Source organism: Nelusetta ayraudi, unplaced genomic scaffold (assembly GCF_046127955.1).
Source record: "Nelusetta ayraudi isolate G7.1 ecotype Tasmania unplaced genomic scaffold, CSIRO-AGI_Nayr_v1 ptg000084l, whole genome shotgun sequence".
Classification (NCBI taxonomy): Eukaryota; Metazoa; Chordata; class Actinopteri; order Tetraodontiformes; family Monacanthidae; genus Nelusetta; species Nelusetta ayraudi.
Genome location: NW_027466134.1, coordinates 7524814 through 7546119, shown reverse-complemented (window position 1 = coordinate 7546119; position 21306 = coordinate 7524814). Strand labels below are relative to the sequence as shown.

The 21306-nt window shown below is 45.8% G+C and overlaps 1 protein-coding gene across 1 annotated transcript; it reads right to left on the bottom strand.

Moving 5' to 3' along the window:
• Positions 1–8826: 8826 nt before the first annotated feature.
• Positions 8827–13572, bottom strand: dpt (dermatopontin). The gene is made up of 4 exons (XM_076045598.1): positions 13163–13572; positions 9658–9783; positions 9224–9331; positions 8827–9002 (listed from the first exon to the last, which is right to left on the bottom strand). Exons 1-4 carry the CDS (start codon positions 13447–13449, stop codon positions 8936–8938), a joined length of 588 nt encoding a protein of 195 aa, XP_075901713.1. The 5' UTR covers positions 13450–13572; the 3' UTR covers positions 8827–8935.
• Between the last annotated feature and the right edge of the window lie 7734 nt (positions 13573–21306).

The following is a 21306-nucleotide window of genomic DNA, read 5'->3' as shown; positions in this document are numbered from 1 at the left end:
ATCGGTCAAACGTTTCTGACAAGTCGAGTGTTCGTAGTTTGACATTTGTAAGCAAATTAGCATGGGAGGCTTTCGTCGGGAATCTGGCTTATCGCACAAATTCAAGCAATGATGTTTTTCAGCATGCACATCACGCACGCCAACACACATGGGCACATACACACACACACACACCATAGACTCTTCGCTCTGATGCTCCTTATCTCTGTAGTTTGTTTGTGTTGAGTCGTTTTTTCCCCCCTTCTGCAGTCTGAAATCCCCAGCTTGGTAAGATAAATGTTTCTGGATTTTAAAATGTGATTTCCTTTCTAGCCTTGGATTTTCACTCTGGTTACATTTAATGTCAGAGCTGCTGCTGGTTAATCCACACCTACCTCTGAGAGCCAGCTAGATAGATAGACAGATAAATACTTTATTCATCCCAGAGGGAAATTTTAGATGTATTTTTGCTGCAAGTGTGGCAAGGCGCAGAGGGCCCAGGCAGGCTTCGAACCCCAGACTCATTCAGCCGAAGGGATATCCCCTTGACCAAGTAGCCAGGGTGCATAATCAATTGGAGGCATAGTGACAGGACGGTCAACTGTCACACAAGGTTTCTGGAATCACTGCATACGTTGTCGATATTCACACCTATATAGTAAGTATAGTAAACAAGCTGGAGCAGCGTTTAATGGCTGTAACGAAGATTCACCTCCTCTATAGTTCATTGTTTTATGTTTACACCTTCCGGATCTTTTTTGTCCATTAACTATCTCGAATAACCTCAAGAGCACCAGAAAACAGCATATTTAGCCCTCTGTTTACAGACCCCTGCTAAAACAGTTGCTTCGTTGGAACTTCCATTTACATGTTAGGAAGGGGACAGAAACAAATTCACCTCAGAAGGCGGAGCCAACACAAGTGTGCCTTTTGGCACACAGCTTTCCAAAAGAGGAGCAGAGGCAGAGGAAGTAAAGGCCGAACTTTTCTCACTTCTAGGGAGTTCAGACACAGATGATATAGAAGATAGAGTTGGGGCAGCACTGAATAGATGTGTCCTGAAAAAGGTCATTGCAAGGCCCCTCAGCCAATACCTTAACAGATATTATTTTCCAGGAATTGTAGGAAAACGTCTGTGCTGTTGATACAATTCTCATGTTCAGTACCACAAGGCTTATTTTTAACTGATGTCCTTTATTGATTGAATTGCGACCAACAGATACAGATGCTTTATCATTTCCTGGCCAAGATTTTTTTTTTCTGCTTTAAATTGCATCTCAACTTTTGCTTTGAGTGAGTTTTCTTAGCCCACAGCGTTGGACACTGACTCATTCCAAGAGTAGTGAGGCCCGGGGTACAGATTAGATTTTTAATCCTGATTCCTGGGACTCCTGATCTGTGGGGCTACTACTAAATGGCACTGGAGCGATCTGGTGTGTGACCCAGACTCCCGGGCGAGATAAAGGACAAACGCAGCTGGGCGAGCGAGCCAGTGGAGACAGCCTTATCTGTCATTGTCTTGCTCTGGACGTGTCCAAGGCCGTACAGCAATAGAAAGCTTGCTGTGGCTCCTCTGGCTCTGGAGTACTTTTCCATTACACGCCGCCCTCCCGAGGAGAGCCTCAGCACCACCGGAGGGTAAAATATGCCAGGAAAACGGGCAGGAAGAAAAAAGAAAAGAGTGAAAAAAACTAAAATAAAGTAATTTATAAACTCATGAATGAGAAACCTGTTTTTCTTCTTCTTCTCCTCCTTTCTCTGCACCTCCTCTAACTGTTTCCAGAGCTCCTGAGAGCTCCTGAGTGGAAGCGTCCAGCACTCAGCCAATCAGTCAGCAGTCGAGCGGCGCACAGCGACCACGCCGACGCTGCCGAGCGGCCCTCGGTAACGACTCTTACGTCACCACTGGTTCGTACCCTTCAGAGGTTTTTGTCCCCGGGGCTGCCGGTGAGATGCTGACATTTAACAAGTATCTACGGAAACTGGCCCCGATACAGCCGTTGATTCGGAGGCTCCCGGAGCCCTGGGTTTCCTCCGGGGCGTGGGGCAGGGGATATGAAAAAGGGAGTGGGAAATTGGGGGCGGTACTAGCGTAGTTTGTTCATACACCCGACCAATCAGTCAATGACCCCTTTTAGATGTCAGCGAGCGATGACACAACAAAGGCTAATCAGACCAACAATAGCCCGGTGTTGACAGCACAACCTCATTATTAGTTTTGACTTGTGGGTTTGAATTGTCCTTTACAATTCGTTTATCAGCCAAAAGATTATAATAATGATGTGGACGTCCCAGGAGGGTGTTGGTCTGGAGTCTAATCTGAATCACGACTGAAAACTATCGACCAGACTTCAAGAGCAGCTGGTCAGTGAGGTTTTAGTGTGGTGCTCATTGTAATTTTTTTCAGACAACATCTGAACTTTAAATGTATTAATTAACTCAAAACAGTGCGAGGCAAATTTTAGTTCCAATCTGACAGTTTTGTCTACAGTTTCTTCTTCCTGAACACAAATATGTCAGATTTTAGACTTTTAGTCAGAGAAATCTGCACTCTTACAAACTTTATCCTCGGCCATCTCTGCTTGCGGGCGGACAGCAGTGACAAAGTGTGATGAGCGCCAACAGGCCAGCGGTCGTTGCTCCAATTTTCTCTCAACTCTGCCTCTTACAAAATACACCTTTGCCCAGACGGCCAGTCGTTTGAAAACAATCAATCTAGACACTCTCACAACACCACAAAATTGTCGTGTCCCCGACTTGTCCCAATGCGTTTCTGTCAAAGTGACGGAAATCGGGTTCCGTGCGTGCCGAGACTTTGAATCAATTTTGTAAGAAACTTCCGTCAGTGTTCGAGACACTTTGTCATCGCAACAGCACGAAATTGGCCCATCGTGTTGCATCCCCCCTGATGTTCACAGAAAGGCACCGTGGATTTGAATGCCTTTCCTGAGAAACTCCATCAGGGTGCAAAGACATTGAGTCACGGCTGGGTTTCGACACGAGGAGGACGGGAGCACGTGCTCGGTGGTGTGAGAAGAGCCTGTTTTGTGTAACACAATACGCTCAGACTCCTGCTCTTTCTCCGGCCCGGGCCGCCGGCCAACAGACCGACTAACATGCCGACAAGCCTCGCTACATCTTTTACACTCGCAACCCCAGCTTTGACCTTTCACCTGCAGGGAAATCCAGTGAAAAGTCAGAGAATGAGCTCTGATAAGCGGCACCTCCTGTCAGTTAGCCGACGGAGGCTAACGTGGGAGGACTGCGATTGTGAGATTTCCCAGGAAAAAGAGTCGGAATTGACAGGAAATAGCCGATGGCGCCTGACTTGCGCTGGAACTGTTCAGATCCACCACCGACCTCCCAGTTCACCCAGCGCCGGTTAACCAGTGAAGAGTTACAGGCGAGGCGGCACTGGGGAGCGATAATGATGCTTTTGTCTGGAGGCGTGCCGTGAGCAGGGGAACAGGGGGGAAGCCAGAGGGAAGGCTGGGAACCAGTAGGTCAGAGCGCTCGCCTTACACCCAGCGTTCCCACAACACTTGGACCGCCTTCTCCATCGAATCCCCCCACTTTTTTTTTCACTCCGCGTACACAGAGAGAGAAGGGTGCTGCATGGGGAAAGGTGAGCAACGCTGTTGTTTTTGACTTTAACTCTCATCCAGCATCTATTACCTGACACCAGCGTTGCAGGGTCACTGGGGGAGCGGCGGTTCGCTGTGTCAACACCAGAGCGCTGCTCCCTCCTGAGTTCTCAATGCAAAGAATCTTTCCCAACAGTCGGTCCACCGCCGGCTCTTACACCCGAGGCGGGAAGTTGAGGATTCCCACCACACGTGTTCCCACCTGCGCCGTTATTACTGGCTAAAGACAATGCCGGTGCAGAGTTAAAAGGAGGAGGATGTCCACCGTCTGGAAGAGCTTTTGTTTTTGTTCTAAAGGGTGAAAAGATTCCTGAGGAAAATGTTCAAGTAAGAAAGTGAGAAGTCAGTGTGTAGGGGAGATGGAGGGAGGTGACCCGGGTTCAAACAGTCAGTCAACATGTTGGCAGCCAGACTTTTGTGTTACCGTGTGGGAGCAGCCGTCATATATCGTCCGATTCCATAGCCTGAAAAACATACCTTTGTCCAGATGGCACCTTCACAATGGAAGTCCATTAATTTACATGCCCACCCAGGATTAACCTGTAGACTCGGGCGGTGACAGGATATACATAGAAGGTTTCCACACGTCTCTCTCCATCTTTGATCATTTCCAGGACGACAGCCTGACGTTTTGCATAGATCCATCGAGCACAAGTTGCCACACGCATCCTGCTCCAGCTCTAAGGGAAGCTTGAAGCAGGAACTTTTGTTGATTTTTATTAATGCACGTCAATCATCATCAATTCAGTATATTTTCATCTTTGTTCCTAAATTGGCGTGGTCAATCAGTAGTGGACTGCACGGTCTGCCGTGATACAACGCGACAACTGGAGTGCTCCGGTTTCGACTCTTGACATCGGGCTCGTCCATCTTGTCGACCTCCTATTGGAAAACATTTTGAACCGGTCTTAACATTCCGTGGAGTCCCTGACCAATCAGCTTCCTAAAAGATTGTGACGAGGCCAGGAAGCACCAGCTGTGGGTCGACTTTGACGGCCACGACGAGGAAAGATGAAACCGTCGGTGAGCCTGGCTAACGCTAAAGAGATAAGCTTGAACGTTGCACTTGCAAGCAGGTTGGTGTTGTCCCTCTAAAAGCAGGAAAAAGAAGAGCACTGAGTGGAAAAATAGTGTTTTTACGTTGCTACCAACAGGTCGGCTAGACTTAAGTAGAACACGGTAGCATGTGGCAGCTAGCCACAGGCAGGTAACGTGCAGCCGTTGTCTCAAAAAAGGAAATTTCGAGCTGGTAGCCTAAAGAAAATATGTAGCACAAGTCGACATGGCATGACAAGGCTTTTTTTTTTTAAACTGTTGAGCTACATTCCTAGTGTCACATAAAACAGTTCCATACCAGAAGAGACAAAGAAAAATAAGTCACCCTACACATAAGTTGACCCTTGTGGTTGTGTAATGATGCCTCAAAGCCGGTGGCCCCACTCAATCGTTTCAGAATGGAGTCCAATTGACGGTGCCATTATTCTGCGGCTGGCCCAGCAAAACATTTTGTTGTTGTGATTTGATGTCTACAGAACCACAACCGCCTGTTAGACAATGGTTAAACACAAAAAAATGCATATGTTACTAATTAGTCCCTGTGGCGGTTCATCGCTCAGACCCAGCTGCGGCTGCAGGGCTGTCATTTTCCACAAAGACTTTCTGCCTATTTGAAATGATGTGAGCGGGGTCAGCAGATGACGGAGAGTGAATTTAAAAGTCCGCCGCAATTGCTGGATGCAAAAATCAAAGGTATGTATGTACGGCAGGGATGGGAAGGCACCCCTGTAGGTTCCCGTCCTCTTTCGTGTGCCATGTGTTAGCTCAGATATTCTTAGAAACGCGGCAGAGTTCCGGGAGAGAAAAAAAAAAAAAAAAAGGTTGGACAAGCTGAGTCCGCGGCCGATCTGCGGCCCCTTGTTGTCGGTACATGAAACGAAGCAGCTGTTTTTGTCCTTGAGTGAGAGCGCGGCTAGAGCCGGCCGGAGGCTCCCTAAAATAAACAGGCTATCTGTGCAGCCCCAGGGTTGGGTCGGGGTCTCGCACCACGGCGCTCACACTCTCAAGCTCTCCCTGCCTCGTATCCAAACACGGCGCCTCGCTCCTTCTGCTCGCTCGCACCAGAACGCAGCCGTTTTTTTCCCCCCCAAATTAAAACGGCGTGACGGAAAAACCAGCTGCTGCCAGGCGTTACGTGTCGGGTCCCTGAAGGAGTCGCCACTGCTTGAAATAGACCATTTTCAGTCCGACCGGTTACATGTCCTCTGCTTCCTGCAGGTCCACAGACAGTAAATTGTTCTTTTCAGGTAAACAACTTAATATGATTCTCGTCATAATTGAATAGTGAGGCTCGCTGAGGAACAATCTGATTACATATGATGCGATATTGAGCGGTCAAATGGTTCTGTCTGTTTTCCGGTGGGCGCATGAATCGTTTTTTTATTTTGCCTACTTTTCCGAGATGAAGGCTTCGCTTGAACTCAGCCTCAATTTAAAAAAAAATCTGTCTTTTTCAAAAGGGAAATTAAGGAGAAAGTTGCCTTACCTTTTTAACTGCAAAGGTAAAAAATAAACTCCATCTTTTTCAATGGTCAGAGTTTCTCTCATGACTAAATTTGTCATAGTAGCTATGTTTGTTAGCAGTATTAGCATTTTGATATTTCTGCACAAGGCACAATGAACAAAGTAAAATAAATAAACAGGTCCATAATTACTATTGTACTATTGGCTTAGTTTGCAATTTGCAGTTACTGGAACAGTACAAGAGAAAAGACCAGATGCATTTTTCTGTGAATAACAGCTACCAAATGCGCAAACTAGCTGAACTTATTTCTGGGATATGTTAGTTTTGTTTCTCAATCAGAAGCCGAAAGGATTAAATCACTAAGAAAATGTTGAGGTCATAACTCAGCTGAAAATATGAGCAAATTGTTTCTGTCTCAGCGCATCACACTAGTGTTGTTGTTGTTGTCGTCGTCGTTGTTGTTTTCATGACATTCATTTGACAAGAATTTGCAGGCAATTGTTGAGCTTACTTTTGTTCAGACAAGACTAATACATCTGCAATGTTCACCTCCGTGTCAGAGGCTACAACATGCCAAAACTCAACTAGCCCCGCCCACACAGGGTTTGGCCTGGTTTTATCCAGAATCAGTCAAATTTATCTTGGTTAATATCTTTTTTTCCCTCCAATTCCAAAGACCACTTGGTGCCTCCCTCTATTTGAAAATCCAACTCGCTCTGTTCCGTTTCTGTGCATTTTTTAAATGAGTGTTTAATCATCGTACATTATTCATAGCGGGGGCTTGTCTGCGGCTCTTTACAGAGTTGTCCGACAGGTTATTTGCTGCTATTATTCGTGTTGTAATCGCCGGTGTTCCTCCTGTGGGCAGCTCGTGACTTGCCCCTGCTGTGAAATCTAGACACACAGAGCAGCGACACGACCGTCGATCAGTCTCCAACGGCAGTGGCAGCTTTTCAACAAGACTCTAATCCCCTTGGGCCTTGTTGCCCTGAGTGTTAGAGACTTTAGCTCCAGATGATACGGTGGCAAACTCTCAGATTCCAACAGTGATTGCATGGCCGAGATTCTCTTGGCTCCTCCTGGGCATTCATTTTTGTTTTCAAATAGGCTGCAATGAAACATCTTGGAGGGATCATGACAGAACGGTCAACTGCCTCCTTTCCTTGTCTTGTTCCCTTTCCTCCACCGCAGGGACTCGGAGGGGCAGGAGGCCTCGGCCGGCGCGTGACTCGCTACCGTCCTCAGGCTCCGGGGACAGCTGCGTCGCACTGCTGCCTTTGGCCCCGTGCCCTGAGACGGCAGTTGCCATAAACAAACAGCGCTGAAAGCCGCTGGCCGGCTCCCTAGCCTCCTTTCAAGAGTGTGCGGAGGGCCGGCTGACCTTCGCCCAGCTCACTCCATTAAGCTCCAATAGATTTTTACGGCACTTTGGGGATCCGGCGGCTGGGAAAGAAAAGCCCAAAGCCAGAATGGAACCAGAGGAACCAGAGGAACCAGGGGAACCAGAGGAGTACAAGGAGGGAGACAGGGGACAGTGACGACACACAGCTACATTTTTCCATGTCAACATGTTTTTCGGCCTTTTGTATCTGGAAGGTTTACAGGAAAACGCTTGGAAGTGGGAAAGTTGGAGGAGTTTTCAATTGCATGATTCAGCTTTTGATGCCACTCGGGAGATTGCATACTCGTAAAAGAACTATTGAGAACTTTTATTTCTGCTGACCTTGGAGGGAACTTGCCTTTTTTCCAGCTCTCCTGGTGCAATTCCTCAGCGCCGGGTCCGATGTGTAGCTGCTCTCTGGGCTTTGCAGGTTCTGCTCAGACTTTCCCTCAGCTGCATATTTAGCAGTGTAACAGCAGTTTAAATGCAGAGAAGTTAGTAAAACAAGAGTGAAGCCCAGAGGAGCTGGGAGTTTATCCTCTCGCATACCACAGCTAGATTATCCTCCTCGAACCTTTGCCCCTTCCAGCTCATTGTATCCCGATACTGTACAACGCACAGCAGCGGTTCACTCGATATTCTTACTATTGGGTGAAACTGCTTGTCGTTGGGCGTTTTTTCCACAATTTCGCAACCACAAAAGGATGAGATGCATTCATCGGGTGTAAAGGATCTCAGGACATTTTCAGAGGAGAAGACGGTGCCTTTAATCTCATTTCCATGTTGTACAGCTACATGAGTTTGGCCAGAGCAGTGTGTGGCAGCGCTGGCCGGAGAAGAGCACTTTAATAAAAGAGGGATAGGAAGCAAAGTGAAAGCAGGTGGGGGCTGTTCTAGCTGCACGGAGGGCTAAAAAACAGCTTTTCACCAAATTACAATCGGGCACGCACCCTCCCCCTCCACCATCATTCAGTGCTGTAAAACTGATGGCATGGGCGAGTCATTCTGTCATGTGACTACAATCACGGAGCCCAATGCTGCTTTTTTTCGGCCAACACAGCCGCCACACTGGCTGCCAGCAGCCGTCCTCTGGCCTGCGGCTGGATGAAAACACTAAAGCTGTGCAGAGTTTGGCCTGAAAATCCGCCTGCAGACCCCCCGGTGCGTGTCTTTATATGAGTAATCAATTTTCAACGCTAGACCAAAACCCAGCCGTGGTTGGAGTCTAAAAAACAAGCCTGCAGCTGCAGCGTAAGACATAAAGAGCTAATTAAATTAAATAAAAAACAAGAACCATACGATTGTGATTTAGAATGCATTTATAATGTCTTTGATGCCACGTGAGGGTAAATACGCATCTCCTATTGATTCGGCGTATAAGCAAACAGATGCAGAAGTTGCACGCTACACCTACAGATTTTCAAAGTCACAGTCAAAGTCTGTCATCCTGCACAGGATGTACTTCCACTGCCGGTCCCTGCAACAAAGCACATGGCGAAAAATCCAGTAAGCAGCCATAAAGCACCACAACGTTATAGTCTTTAAAAAGTATATAAATAGCTGTGACTGCTACTTATTTCAATGTCTTCTGATGTGGTCTTTCTTTTCTTGCTAAATCAGGAAGCTTGCAGAGATTTCAACAATTTCTTATTTCTTCTTTTTTTTTGGAGTTTGGTGTTCATAACGCCTTTAACCAACCTTTCCACGCCGCTGAAGGTGGTCTGGGCGCCCCGGATGAAGTAGCCGTAAGTGGGGACCACCAGCTCACCCTCCTCTCTGTAGTAACTCGGAATGTCGGGGGTTTTCCTGTGGCGAGCGGGCGAAACAGGCCAGTCACGTGCCTACTCACGTACAGTATGTCCAGATTTCAATCAGGAGCAGACTGATAGAAATCTGATGTTTGAAGATGAGCCAATTTTGCATGCAGCCACACAACGGAAAGTCTAATTTGAGCTTGTCTGGCAACAAAATGAGACAAAAACACAAAACAAAACCAGATGCATAAAATTGTAAACCAGTTGTGAGTAAAGGTCAAGTTTAACTTTTTTAAACAAGCTACTTTTGCATTCACGTGACATGTCAAAGGGGTTGATTCATTGATTGAAATTTGAATGTGTTGTCGGGTAACTTACATGCATGAGTAGGGGCAGCGGCGCTTGTAGAAGCAGCAGTAGAACTGCCATTCCCGGTCCAGAACCGACTCAAAGTACTTGCTCTGCACGCCCGCCACCAGGCCGTTACGAGTGCACGTCGAGGTCCTGCACGAAGAAGGCCAAGAGACACTCGTTTGTAAAAAATAATAAAAAAATAAAATCTGCAATTGACCTTTTGTTATTCTTTGTACCTTATAGTTATCTACAAATTCCAAGCTGGAGTTGCAGGATCAGTTTTTAAGGGAGGTTGTTAGCATTGAGAAGGAGGAAGCTGTGAGATTTGGCCAACAGTTTGTTTATTTGCTGCAGGATTTTACAGCTTTTTCCACTTTGTCACAGCCAGAAATGTCTAAAACACACACACAAACACACACACACACACACATTTGGTGTAATTAAGCTGTTTGTCAGAGGAAAAATACGCTTGTTATCCTGATTGAGTGTGCTGGGGAGAGGGAGTTGTTTGGAGTCGTGTTAATAGCCACTAGCACGTAAACTGCAGGCCGGGTTGGTGCCTTTTTTTTTCTCCCCCTACTTCTTTTGTCCATGCAGCCTGAGGGGCAGGAAGATGCAGGAAGTCTCCAGCTGCCTGGTTGACACACGACTTTGTGTTTGTGTCCCCAACGCTGTGCTGTCACCACAACACATCCCCACAATACCTGCACCAAAGCACCAGGAGTGGCCCACTGTGTGTGTGTGTGTGTGTGTGCGTGTGTGTGTGTGTGTGTGCATGTGTGTGTGTGTGCGTGTGTGTGTGTGTGTATGTGTGTGCGTGTGCGTGCGTGTGTGTGTGTGAGTGGAAGTTTGTCATGGCAACATGGATGCAGACCTCAGCCATTCAGCCAGCGGGGGGCGTTTCCCTGCAGGATAGTGATCTAGGTGTAAGTCAAACAGACAGCCGAGGGGTAGGTCGGGGACGGTGGGTGGGGGTGGGAGCGTTAGCAGGAGTTGGGGTAGGGGTGGGAGAGGTGGGGATGTGGGGTTGTGGGATTTCGCCCTGCACACTAGCTCTGTTTGTTGCGCCGCTGGTCGCAATTTAAAGTGCACGGTGTGTTCTGATTCCAGTCAGGCGTCTGTCTGACTGTTGACTCGGACTGTTGGCATGATGTCATACGACAGGGTTGACATTCCAAGGTTGATCCAAGCGCTCTTCACAGGGGTTGATCCAAGGTTGAGCCAAGTGCTCTTCATTACACCAACCTGTCCAGGGTAGTTAGCGTTGTTTACGTGAAGCTGCTAACGTCGCTGAGCAGTCGGATCGGTGGGATAAATCTAATACTGCTGAACAGTCGGATCGGTGAGATTTCAAATCTGAAACTGCTGAACAGCCACCTCAAAAAAAAGCACCAATCTGAATGACTGTCTGTTAAATTTTAATCAATGAGAATCAATGAGATTCCCAAAAGCTGCTTTTGTCACATCCTACAGGTGGAAGAGTAGGAAGTGCCAAACACACCAAGGAAGAAGGTCAACTGCAAGCCCAGAGGCTACTGAAGAGATTAGTATCAGTGCTAATTAGCATTGAGCAATCTGGGCATCTGGATCAGGACTGGCCAGGTATTTTCAAATTAAAGAAATAAAGAACAAAGGATGGCTTTAGAGACTTTTTTTTTTTGTGGAAAAGATGCTTTTGTGTCTGACTTCTGGTTTTGTTAAGGGTGAAGGCAAAAGGCAGTGAAAGACTTCTGGTATTGCCTTTTCTTCCAACAGGAGGCTGCCTGCTGTCACTAACTGCCTCTCAACTGGCAGCTACACTGACTGACTCTCTGCTGCGAATGTGACCTCGGGCCACGTCCTTTTTCCAATTGACTTTTCACTCAAATGGCTGTAAAAAAACAAAAACGAAAAAAAAAAAAAAAAACTAATCCAACATTGCATTTGGCTCCTAACTCTATTTACTGGCAAGCTGTGAAGGGAACTATCAGGAAATTGTCAAGATGGTGTTTGGACATTATCGGTCCATTACGGAGGCTTCATCCTGTTACTGCAGTCGGATCGGATCACGTTCGGCAATCGCGTTGTGAACATGCTCGGCTTGTAAGTGGTGGGCGTGGGTGAGTGCGGGCACCGACGGGGCATCTTAGTTGCGGGCGTAGACGGCACGACTCTGTGAGACCATGCGCTGATCCATCATGCCGAGAGTCACGCCGTCAAGCTCGCCGAGCGAATGATTTATTCCCCGTGCTTCGCGCTGCTCCACCGCCGCAGTTCGGCATTCTGGATCTGACGCAGCTGTGATGTGTTTGTGTTGGAGACGATGAAATGACTCAGTCCGGTTTGACTATCAGCTAGAGGTTCGAAACGGCTGGGACACGTGTAGGAATCGGACAGGAGGGAAAGTTTGTCCGCAGTGTTCGGCCGCAGCTGCTGTTTGCTGCCTGCACATAAAACTGAAGTGTGACATTCACACATATCTGTTATACATGACCATTCACTCATTCCCATAAGGGCAATAGCTAAGGGCAATTGCAATAACCTGCTGAACTTCATATTATTGCCATTTACTTTTCTTGTTACATTTGCACTTTGTACTGTGAACCTGACGTTGCACTGTTGTAATTACATGTCTTATCTATTTTACTTTAATTCATTTTATTTCATGTAACGTAACACCATACCTTACTGCTATATTTTTGTTGTATATTTTGTGCAATGACAATGAAAAGTTATCTAAAAAAATAAAATTCTATTCTATGAACTGAACCAGTTCCAACTCCAAGGCCTTTGTTGGGGACAGACTGAGGTTAGCAAGATACTATAAATTTTCGAAGTCTGCAGCGTAACTCTATCTGGGAGTTGCTGCAGTAACCTCCACAGTCTCGATTTTTCTCGATTGATTTTTGGTTCAATGTTTTTGTGGCATCACGTCACCGACACGACCACAGGTATTGGAGTTGGAGCTGGTGAGAGTGTTCTCTGGCAGCCAACTCCACACAGATTGCATCAAGGCATCGGATGTTGGACATTTAATTGCCTGCACTACTCCGTAATGACAAGTCATAACTTTTTTTATTTTCTAGTTTTGTCCTTATAGACATCTTTGATCTGTATCTAGCGAGGTGGACCAACGATGCGGCCGCTATCGCGACTTCCACGCGGACTCGAACTTATCTCCAGGAAAAAGTCAGTGCCAAGGGAAATAGTTTCAGGAAACAAACAAATCCAAAGACGCTCACAGCGGCTGTGGAGAGAGTGGCTGCAGTTAAGTGCAGACACATTAAATGAGTCATATGTTCCAAAAAAACAACAAACAAAACAAAACAAAACACAATTCTAGATTGTAGATTCTAACAATCATGGCTGTCTTTCATGTATTTTAAATGACCAATTGTTGATTTTCTGCAAGAAAGGTTAAAAAAAAAAATGCAATAATCACATCAGTATGATAAAATACAACAAAGGCTCTACTTCAATGTCATTTTCTTTTCTTTTTTGCAAGCAACTCATGGATTATTCCGTACTGCAGGAAGGAATCAGCACCTACCACTCCATCCCTGCACGGTTGATGTCGTCCCACCAGCAGTCGCTGGCCTCCCCCAGGCCCTCTGGCGTGGGCTGACATTCGAATGTCCACAGGCGGTCCGAGCCGTCCTGCTGGCTGAAGTAGCTCCTGATGGCCACCAGCACCTCGCCGGGGGGGCACTGGAAGTTGAAGCCCTGGCGGTACCCATTGACCCAGCCCATGTCATGGTGGTCGTTGGACAGCTGCTGGGGCTGAGCCGTCGCCACCACCAGCAGGGTCAGCACCAAGGTCAGCCGTGTGGGATTCATGCTGGAGGAATGGGTCCTGGTCCTGGTCCTGGTCCTGGTCCTGTTGCTGCTGCTGCACGTCCTTGCTGCTGTCTTGCCTCACACTCTTCCAAGTTGTTTATTGTCCAGATGTTTTATACAAGGGACTGATGTGCAGTTCTCAGCTTCTGGTGCAAGTCCAGAGGTGGACCTTCATTCTTACAACTTAAGGTGGACTTTCCTAGATGGAGTGCTGCAAGAGTCTCAGCATAGAGCAGTGTTTTCCTTAAAACACATTTTCGATCATCTCTACTTTGTTTATTTTTACTATGTGTTTATTTTAAGGCTCTAAAAGAATTCAAAGAAGCTCCACATTTTATCTTGCTTTCGCTTTATGATGTGGAAAAACTACTGAAATGCGGCAGGAATTGTCATCAGTGAGGATCGCCAATTGCAGCATGCAAAATGCACTTTACCAGTTTACTCCTGTTGCCTGCTTCTAGAGTGAGCTAAAACAACCAATCTGACACCACTTTTTGGGTTTTTTTTTTGCGGAAGTTCTAATAAAGGAGAAGGAAATTAGGGCCCAGCAATTTAGCAGGAGGCTGTAAACAAAGGGCTAAATATGTTATTTTATCTCCTGAAGTTCACAGGAGCCTGGGAAGAAACCTCCAGATGAAGGAAAGGGTTAAACAATGGGACATTTATCTCCAGAACGCAAAAGGTTCTGTACTGAACGTCATGATCCACTGCACCAGAGCTAATCAGTCCATTGATTCACATTAAACTAATTCGATTCCTGTAAAAGAAAAGGTCATGTTACTAAGAATTCCGGGGCCCGGACCTGGGACCTTTCTGTGTGGAGTTTGCATGTTCTCCCTGTGTCTGCGTGGGTTCTCTCCGGGTCCTCCGGCTTCCTCCCACACTCCAAAAACATGCACGTGAGGTCAATTGAACATTCTAAATTGTCCATAGGTGTGCATGTGAGTGTGAATGGTTGTTTGTGTCAATGTGGCCGTGCGATGAACTGGCGACTTGTCCAGGGTGTCACCCTGCCTGAAGCTCCAGCAGACCCCCGTGATCCCGAATAGGAATAAGCGGGTATAGAAGATGAATGAATGAATGAATGTTACTAAGACTTGTGCTTTTAACAATATAATATTAACAATAATAAAGTCAATGTCAGGTTTATTTATATAGCACATTTCAAAGCCAATGGCTGACTAAAGTGCTTTACAGAATAAAATCAACAACAAACAACAGATGAGAAGAGCAAAAATAGTAAAAACAGTGACATTATAAGAACAGACAAAGACGTCCAGCAGGTGACTAAACTCAGCCAAAAGCCAGAGAAAACAAGTGGGTCTTAAGGCGTGATTTAAAAACAGAGAGGCTTGTTGCAGAGTGTGCAGAGATAGGCAGGGCGTTCCACAGTGTGGGAGCCACTACTGAAAAAGCTCGATCTGCTCTTGTTTTCAGGAGACATCGAGGGACGTCCAGGAGCATCTGGTCAGCTGTACACACCAAAAGCGACGCGAATATGTGTATAAAATCCGCGAAGCGAATAAAGTTTGGGGCTCCTTCTTTCGCGCCGATGGAGAAACAATGGAGTCGACTACATCCTCAGGTGATGTCCTAGTGATAGTCAAATTATAAAAGAAAAAGAAGAAAATAGAAGTCTACCGCGCAGATGGAAGATACCAAATGTTTGGTTAAGAAGCGGCGGTTACAAAAAGTTTTTTGACCATGTAACTTAAGTTCCTGTTGCCATGAAATATTATTTCGTTTATTCGCTTATCATTTAGAAAGTTTTTTGGAACAGATTTAAACCAAAGATTTTTTTTTTTTAGGGTTTTCTCAAGTGTGGCAACCGAGAAATGTTGTGTTCTGATGTGACAGCATCACAAGAGTGAAAAAATAACAGCCACTGTGTCGCTCCGCGGATTTGCCAGTGTGTAAGGTTCCGTTGACTTCAACAGGTTTCTTTTTTGTTTTTTGTTTTTTTAATTCATTCACTTTCTTTATCGTTACGCTGCTATCTCTGCCTTTTCACAGTGCCTCCTGTTCCTGTGAGTTCTTGCAACACCAACTGTTTGGCGAGTGAGGCGACATCTGAGAAATTAAACCAGGCTGTTGATTGGATACAGACTCTTTTTTTTTTCATCAAACTGGTTTTGGTCAGGCTTAAATATTTAACGCAACGTTTAATGTTTTATGTGTCAAAAGGGGGTCAGTGAAGTATTATAATGACTTTTTAAATGATTCATGATGGCCAGTGATCCCCTCAGACAATGACTCTAATAAAAACGAGTGATAATAACTTACACGTAAATGTGAAATGCAATTCTTGACTCTTTTAAACAGCTTTTAACTGTTGAGTTGATGAGGCAATGTGGGGAATTATTACCTATGCATAATAAAGACTGTAATTGCAACGAATTACAAAACATATGTGTATAACAAAAAAAAATCAAAATTCATGTAGCAGACTAAACCCAACTCGCTGACTAGCTCTTGCACCAGCGCTGCTAAATTCTCCCCTCACTTGTGCTCGTGATTCCATTCAGATTCTTGCTTGCTGTAACCTATATGCTGTAACTACTGCTGCTCGGCTCCCCAGTGGGACCAGCGTGTGAACTCTGTGGCCTTTCACAGAAATCTGCGTCTTTAAATAGAAAACAACTTGTTGAGGGTGTTTGGCTGGGTTGGTACCTTCCTGATTAGAGTCAGAAATCTGAACACCCAGAGCTCGGAAATAAAATCCTGTCGTGCTGGAACAATGCAGCTATACAGGCCACATGGTGCCGCACGAACCTGGTGCACAGTGACTGTTTGAAAAGAGGTTCCCCAATCCGACCGACTCAATTTAATTTGCTTTGCTGAGGAGAGAAATCAATTTATTTGCCGTGTGGCCCGTGAATCTGATCCCATGTGAGAGATCCTCAGAGCATCTAAAAATAAACAAGGCCACATGCCCAGGAACTCAGCATGTGTGTGTGTGTGTGTGTGTGTGTGTGTGTGTGTGTGTGTGTGTGTGTGTGTGTGTGTGTGTGTGTGTGTGTGAGCTCGCTGTTGCTGCACGAGGAGTTCCACCAAAGTCAAAATGGAGCAGCACTACGGGGTATTAATAGACGCTATCGGCTATTTAAAAACATCTATTTCGAGTGGAGGCCTTTGAGAATGTAGGGCCTCATTCACAACACTTTGATCTGACGTGACATACAGTCAAAAAATGTCAAAGATCAGATAAGCAAGAGCTGGCCAAGGTGACAGACTGAGTAACGGGCTGTACAGTGCTTTGCATCAGGCTGCCAAGAGCAGCGGCACTCCGACATCAGTCATTGTCTGCAGGACCCACTGGGAAGTTTCCGGGTGATCTGAATGGACCCAAAATGTTTAATCGGCTGTCTGAAACTAACTAACTAACATGTTGGTCAGATGTGCACAAGTGAACCAGCCAGTGTCTCTTTTTTTTTCTTTCTGAGCCAAATATTTGGAAGCTTTCGTGCACATCTGTTCCCCGTTGAATCCAACATCAGCCTCCTTCCAGGCCCAGTCCTACAGGAACACACGTGGGACAACAACTAGCTATCCTGTGGAGAGCTCTTGTCTTCTCAGAAAATAACAGCAAGCTGGCATGACAGGGCTACTCAAAATAATCCAAAGGACTCTCGCGGGTTTGTGCGGGGAAATATTTTCTCTCTTTGCAGCATTAGCTAGGAACAAAGCTAGTTCCTAGCTAATGCTTGTCTAACAAATTAGCTGGATAGGGGGCAGCTAACCTGGCTAGCAAGCTAATGTTCCATTGATGTTATAGTCATAAGTCAGATGTCTTAGCTGGAATGATGGTACTTCATGAACATCAGATTGTCTTGAGAACCTGAATCCAGTTGTGTTGAAGATCCGACCACCAAAACAGCAGGTCAAGCAGGTCTCTACACTTTCAAGCTTCCTACTGGGATTGGTGACAAATTAGATTTTTTTTCTTTTCTTTTTTTTTTTACCAAGCTTCAAAAAGTAGCATTTGCTTCCTTCATAGTGGAGTTAAAACCTGAATATTAAAATAGATTAGAAGATTCATTTTCATTGCAGGGGGCCCCTGACCCTGTAAGCAAACTAGATCTTGTGAAGTGCCTTGTAAAGCACGCTGACAATCCCAGGAGCTTCCTCTCATGTTTAGTCAGATGATGAAACGTTGTTTTTTTTTTTTGTTGTTTTTGTTGTTCTTTTGTTTTCACAAGAGAAACACAAAACTGCATTTATGGTGAGGAGAATCACAAAAGCCTGCGCTCAAAGGTCCAATTTGTGTCAACACACGGTTTGCACACGCGGCAACGGATAATTAGTTCCGTCATATGGGCCATCTGCATCTTTCAGCACCAGGACTGATGTTTATTGTCTGTCCCCAGAACAGGGTTCATATTTTAAATCAGCAGAGAACGTTTACACCAGGATGTGTGCGTTGCCGCTCCTGTGATCCACATGCCGGCTCGAAAATGAGGAACGTTGCAGCTGTTTCCCATTTTGGAGGATAATAAAACAACATCCATTCTCAGTCCAGTGCCAAAGTGCAATGGCTTATTGATTATCACCTCACGGCAGGCAGGGTTTCAAATACAGTTAAAACTTAAAAAAGAGAATAATAAAAATATAAAAGTACTGCAGGGTCGTGACCGAGTAGAGCGTTCAAATCTCTCACCCAATGATGTCATCAACACAGAAACCTTCCCACACCAGTGACTCACAAACTGTCTTTGGAGAACATTGTTGAACAAAAATGATGATAAATTATGATGGTGATAAGAAATGATCTATGACTTGGAAGCTTTGCTTTTAAGCATAATAGCTTTTCAAACAAGACCCCCCCCCCCCCACACACACACACACACACACAACTAATATCTTGAGTACCTCAGACTCAGTGCAAAAAACACTTCTGGCCCTCTTCCAACCTGAGCGGTGCACATCGAAGTGACCGACAAGGGCTCCGAAATGTCTTGCATCGGCCCTCGCAGCCATCAGTCAGTCTTAAGTCTGCGATTATGAAATTATACTTTTTTTTGCAGTTAAAATGTGCCTTGGGCCTTCTTTTTCTGTTTTCCTGACTCTAAACACGACCCCTTACAGAAAAGACAGACAGGTAGCTGGGAAATGTGAAGGGATGTAATGGTATTACTGCCTGCCTGCCTGCCTGCCTGCCTGCCTGCCTGCCTCGTGCTCCGGCCTTTAAATCGCTTCAAAATTCAATTCCTGGATCACATCAGTGCTTCAGTCTGACACACTGGAGGTTGTTTGCTGCTGCCAACTTTCACCCACAGACGCACGACGTCTCCTGAGCGGCTGCATGGACTGGAGGTGGAAACCCAGCTGGCGGCATCTCTTCTCTCTGACAACAACGTCTCCAAAATTATGTGTTTATTTTAATGTTTTAGAGGCAAACAGCTGGAGGAATTACGGGTTTTGCCCGCTTGCAGTAAATATGGAGTTATTACAGAGCCTCGGAGGGATGGCAGTGGTTGCGGAGGGACGAGTCGACAAGACGTCTCCACCTCAACGTGTTATTTTCACCCTGTTTACCCCACCCACAGTCTTAGCTCACGTTTAGAGTCTATTCAGTTATAAAGGCCCTGAAAAAAACACAGAGTTGAGGAGTTTGAAAGATGGGGACATGTATCAAAGTGCCAGGGACTGATGTCATCACAGACGTGCCTTCATGCTGCTCTTCTCGTCCCTTATTCACCATCTCTGCTGGAGTTTGGTTTAGGTTGTAAAAGCCAACAGGTGATTTATAGTCAATCTAGGTTAAAGTTTTTAGTTGTCTAAAAACAGATTGAACTGCTGGACGCCTTTGCCCTGCATCTCAGTGATGACTTTAGTTCTAATTTTGTGGCCAAGTCAATCAATATGAAGTGCGCGCACAGCAAATAAATGGGTAGCAATCACTTTTAATCACTATTTAAACTTGTTCATCTGAATGAATGTCAATGAAAATTATCATGTAAAATACCATAATTGACCTAATATTATGATCTTTACTTGGAGTCTGGGGAAGAAAAAAGTGTGGAACAAATAAAAAGCCTTCTGATAAAACTGACTTTTAACTTCCTGCTAAAACTGATGCTTTGCTGGATCTTCAACATGTTTGGAAAGAGATTTCAATCAATTAATCAATTAATCAATCAATCAATCAATCAATCAATCAATCAATGTATGAGAGAGAAAAAAAAGAGAGAGAGAGAGGGAGAGAGAGAAACAGAGAGGGAGAGAGAGAGAGAGAGAGAGAGAGAGAGAGAGACAGAGAGAGAGAGAGAGACAGAGAGAGAGAGAGACAGAGAGAGAGAGAGAGAGCGAGACAGAGAGAGAGAGAGACAGAGAGAGAGAGAGACAGAGAAGTAACCAGAGTGGCAGACAGGCCAGACTGAGTTGCAGGGCTAACATCGAAGCTCTCACAATATAGATGTAGATATATAAGAATAAATAATTCAAATATGTATATAAATAGAGACTGTTTCGTATACATCAAACCATTCTAAAATTTAAAAAGGCTTAAATGTTAAGTGGTGGGGTGGTACAGCTGCGGTCCATGTAGAATGTGTTTGTCTGTGTTTGGGAGGGCAAGAGTCCATAATGGCCCATGATCCGCCGCTAAATCAAGTCCTCGCTCCCGATCCTGGCGGCAAAGTTGAAGCGATAACACCAACACTCCCAGGACTGCACTCTCTGGCTCCCGGCGTTGTGGTCATCACCTGCACCTGGGACACACAGAGACTGCGGCAGTAGCATGCAAATAATAGGTAGTTCAGGTGGAGGGCAAAAAGTGATAGAAGCTCCACCTGCACAGAGCTAGAATCCTTTTAACGGGAGAGAAAGATCTCCCTCAGAGGTCCAGGCCTGTAGCAGCTTAAGTGAAAGTGAATGCCAAGATGAAATATGATTTCATGTTGTCTCTTTATCATGATGATAAAAAAAAAAAAAAAAGCTTAACAGGACTGAAGGAAAATGTCAAACGTCAACTGCTTTTTCGATTCCACGGACACAATAGCATAATAATTAGCGCTTCATTAAATCACAACCTCGCAGGCCGGCCCCTGATTAGGAGCAAAATGTCACGATGCGTCTCGCAACTGAAGCGTCCCGGGAATGCGGCTTCGCACGACCACCACTGTGAGGATGTTGGAAGAGCTCTTGGCATCTCGCAAGACCTTTTTTCTGCTCAGTAGTGCTTCACTGATTAAATTAAGGGGCCGGCCAATGGGCCACCGCCCATAACAGCGTCTAGGCAACAAATCACTTTGCTGCTGCTGCTGCCACTGTAACCTCGTTAGAAAAGAAGCATCACAGCCACTGGGAGGATGTGTCCGAGCGCAGAGCAGACAGGCACAGATAAGCCTCAGTGACAGTGGCGATAGTGGGACAGACTGGGAGCAGATGGAAAATAGTCAGAGGGAAAGTATTTCAGCCACAACCACGTTGTGGTGGTTCCACTGTAACGCTATCAGGAGGGATGATACCCTGAGGGGCGAAGACTTTTGATGAAGGTGGGATGGATGGATAATGGATGGATGGTTGTGTGACAGAACATGAACCACCACCAGAGCGCCAAGTCTCAACACCAACACTTTCAGCACCAACAATCTCAGCGAATGCTACCGATCTAGGAACGCAAACTTCTGCTGAGGGAAAAGGTGCGGCGGCTCCACAGGTGACGTCACCTGAGTCACTCGACCTCTGCCGCCGTCAGAGACAGTCGTCTGGGACTTGTTGCCTAGGAGACGCTGCTGACCTGTACGGCAGAGGCTGCCGACACACAAGGGAGAATGTCTGATTTTGGGAGCGAGATGAGAAAAGACTCAACATTGATGTTCAAAGGGCCAAGATTTTGTAAAATTCACCATATGA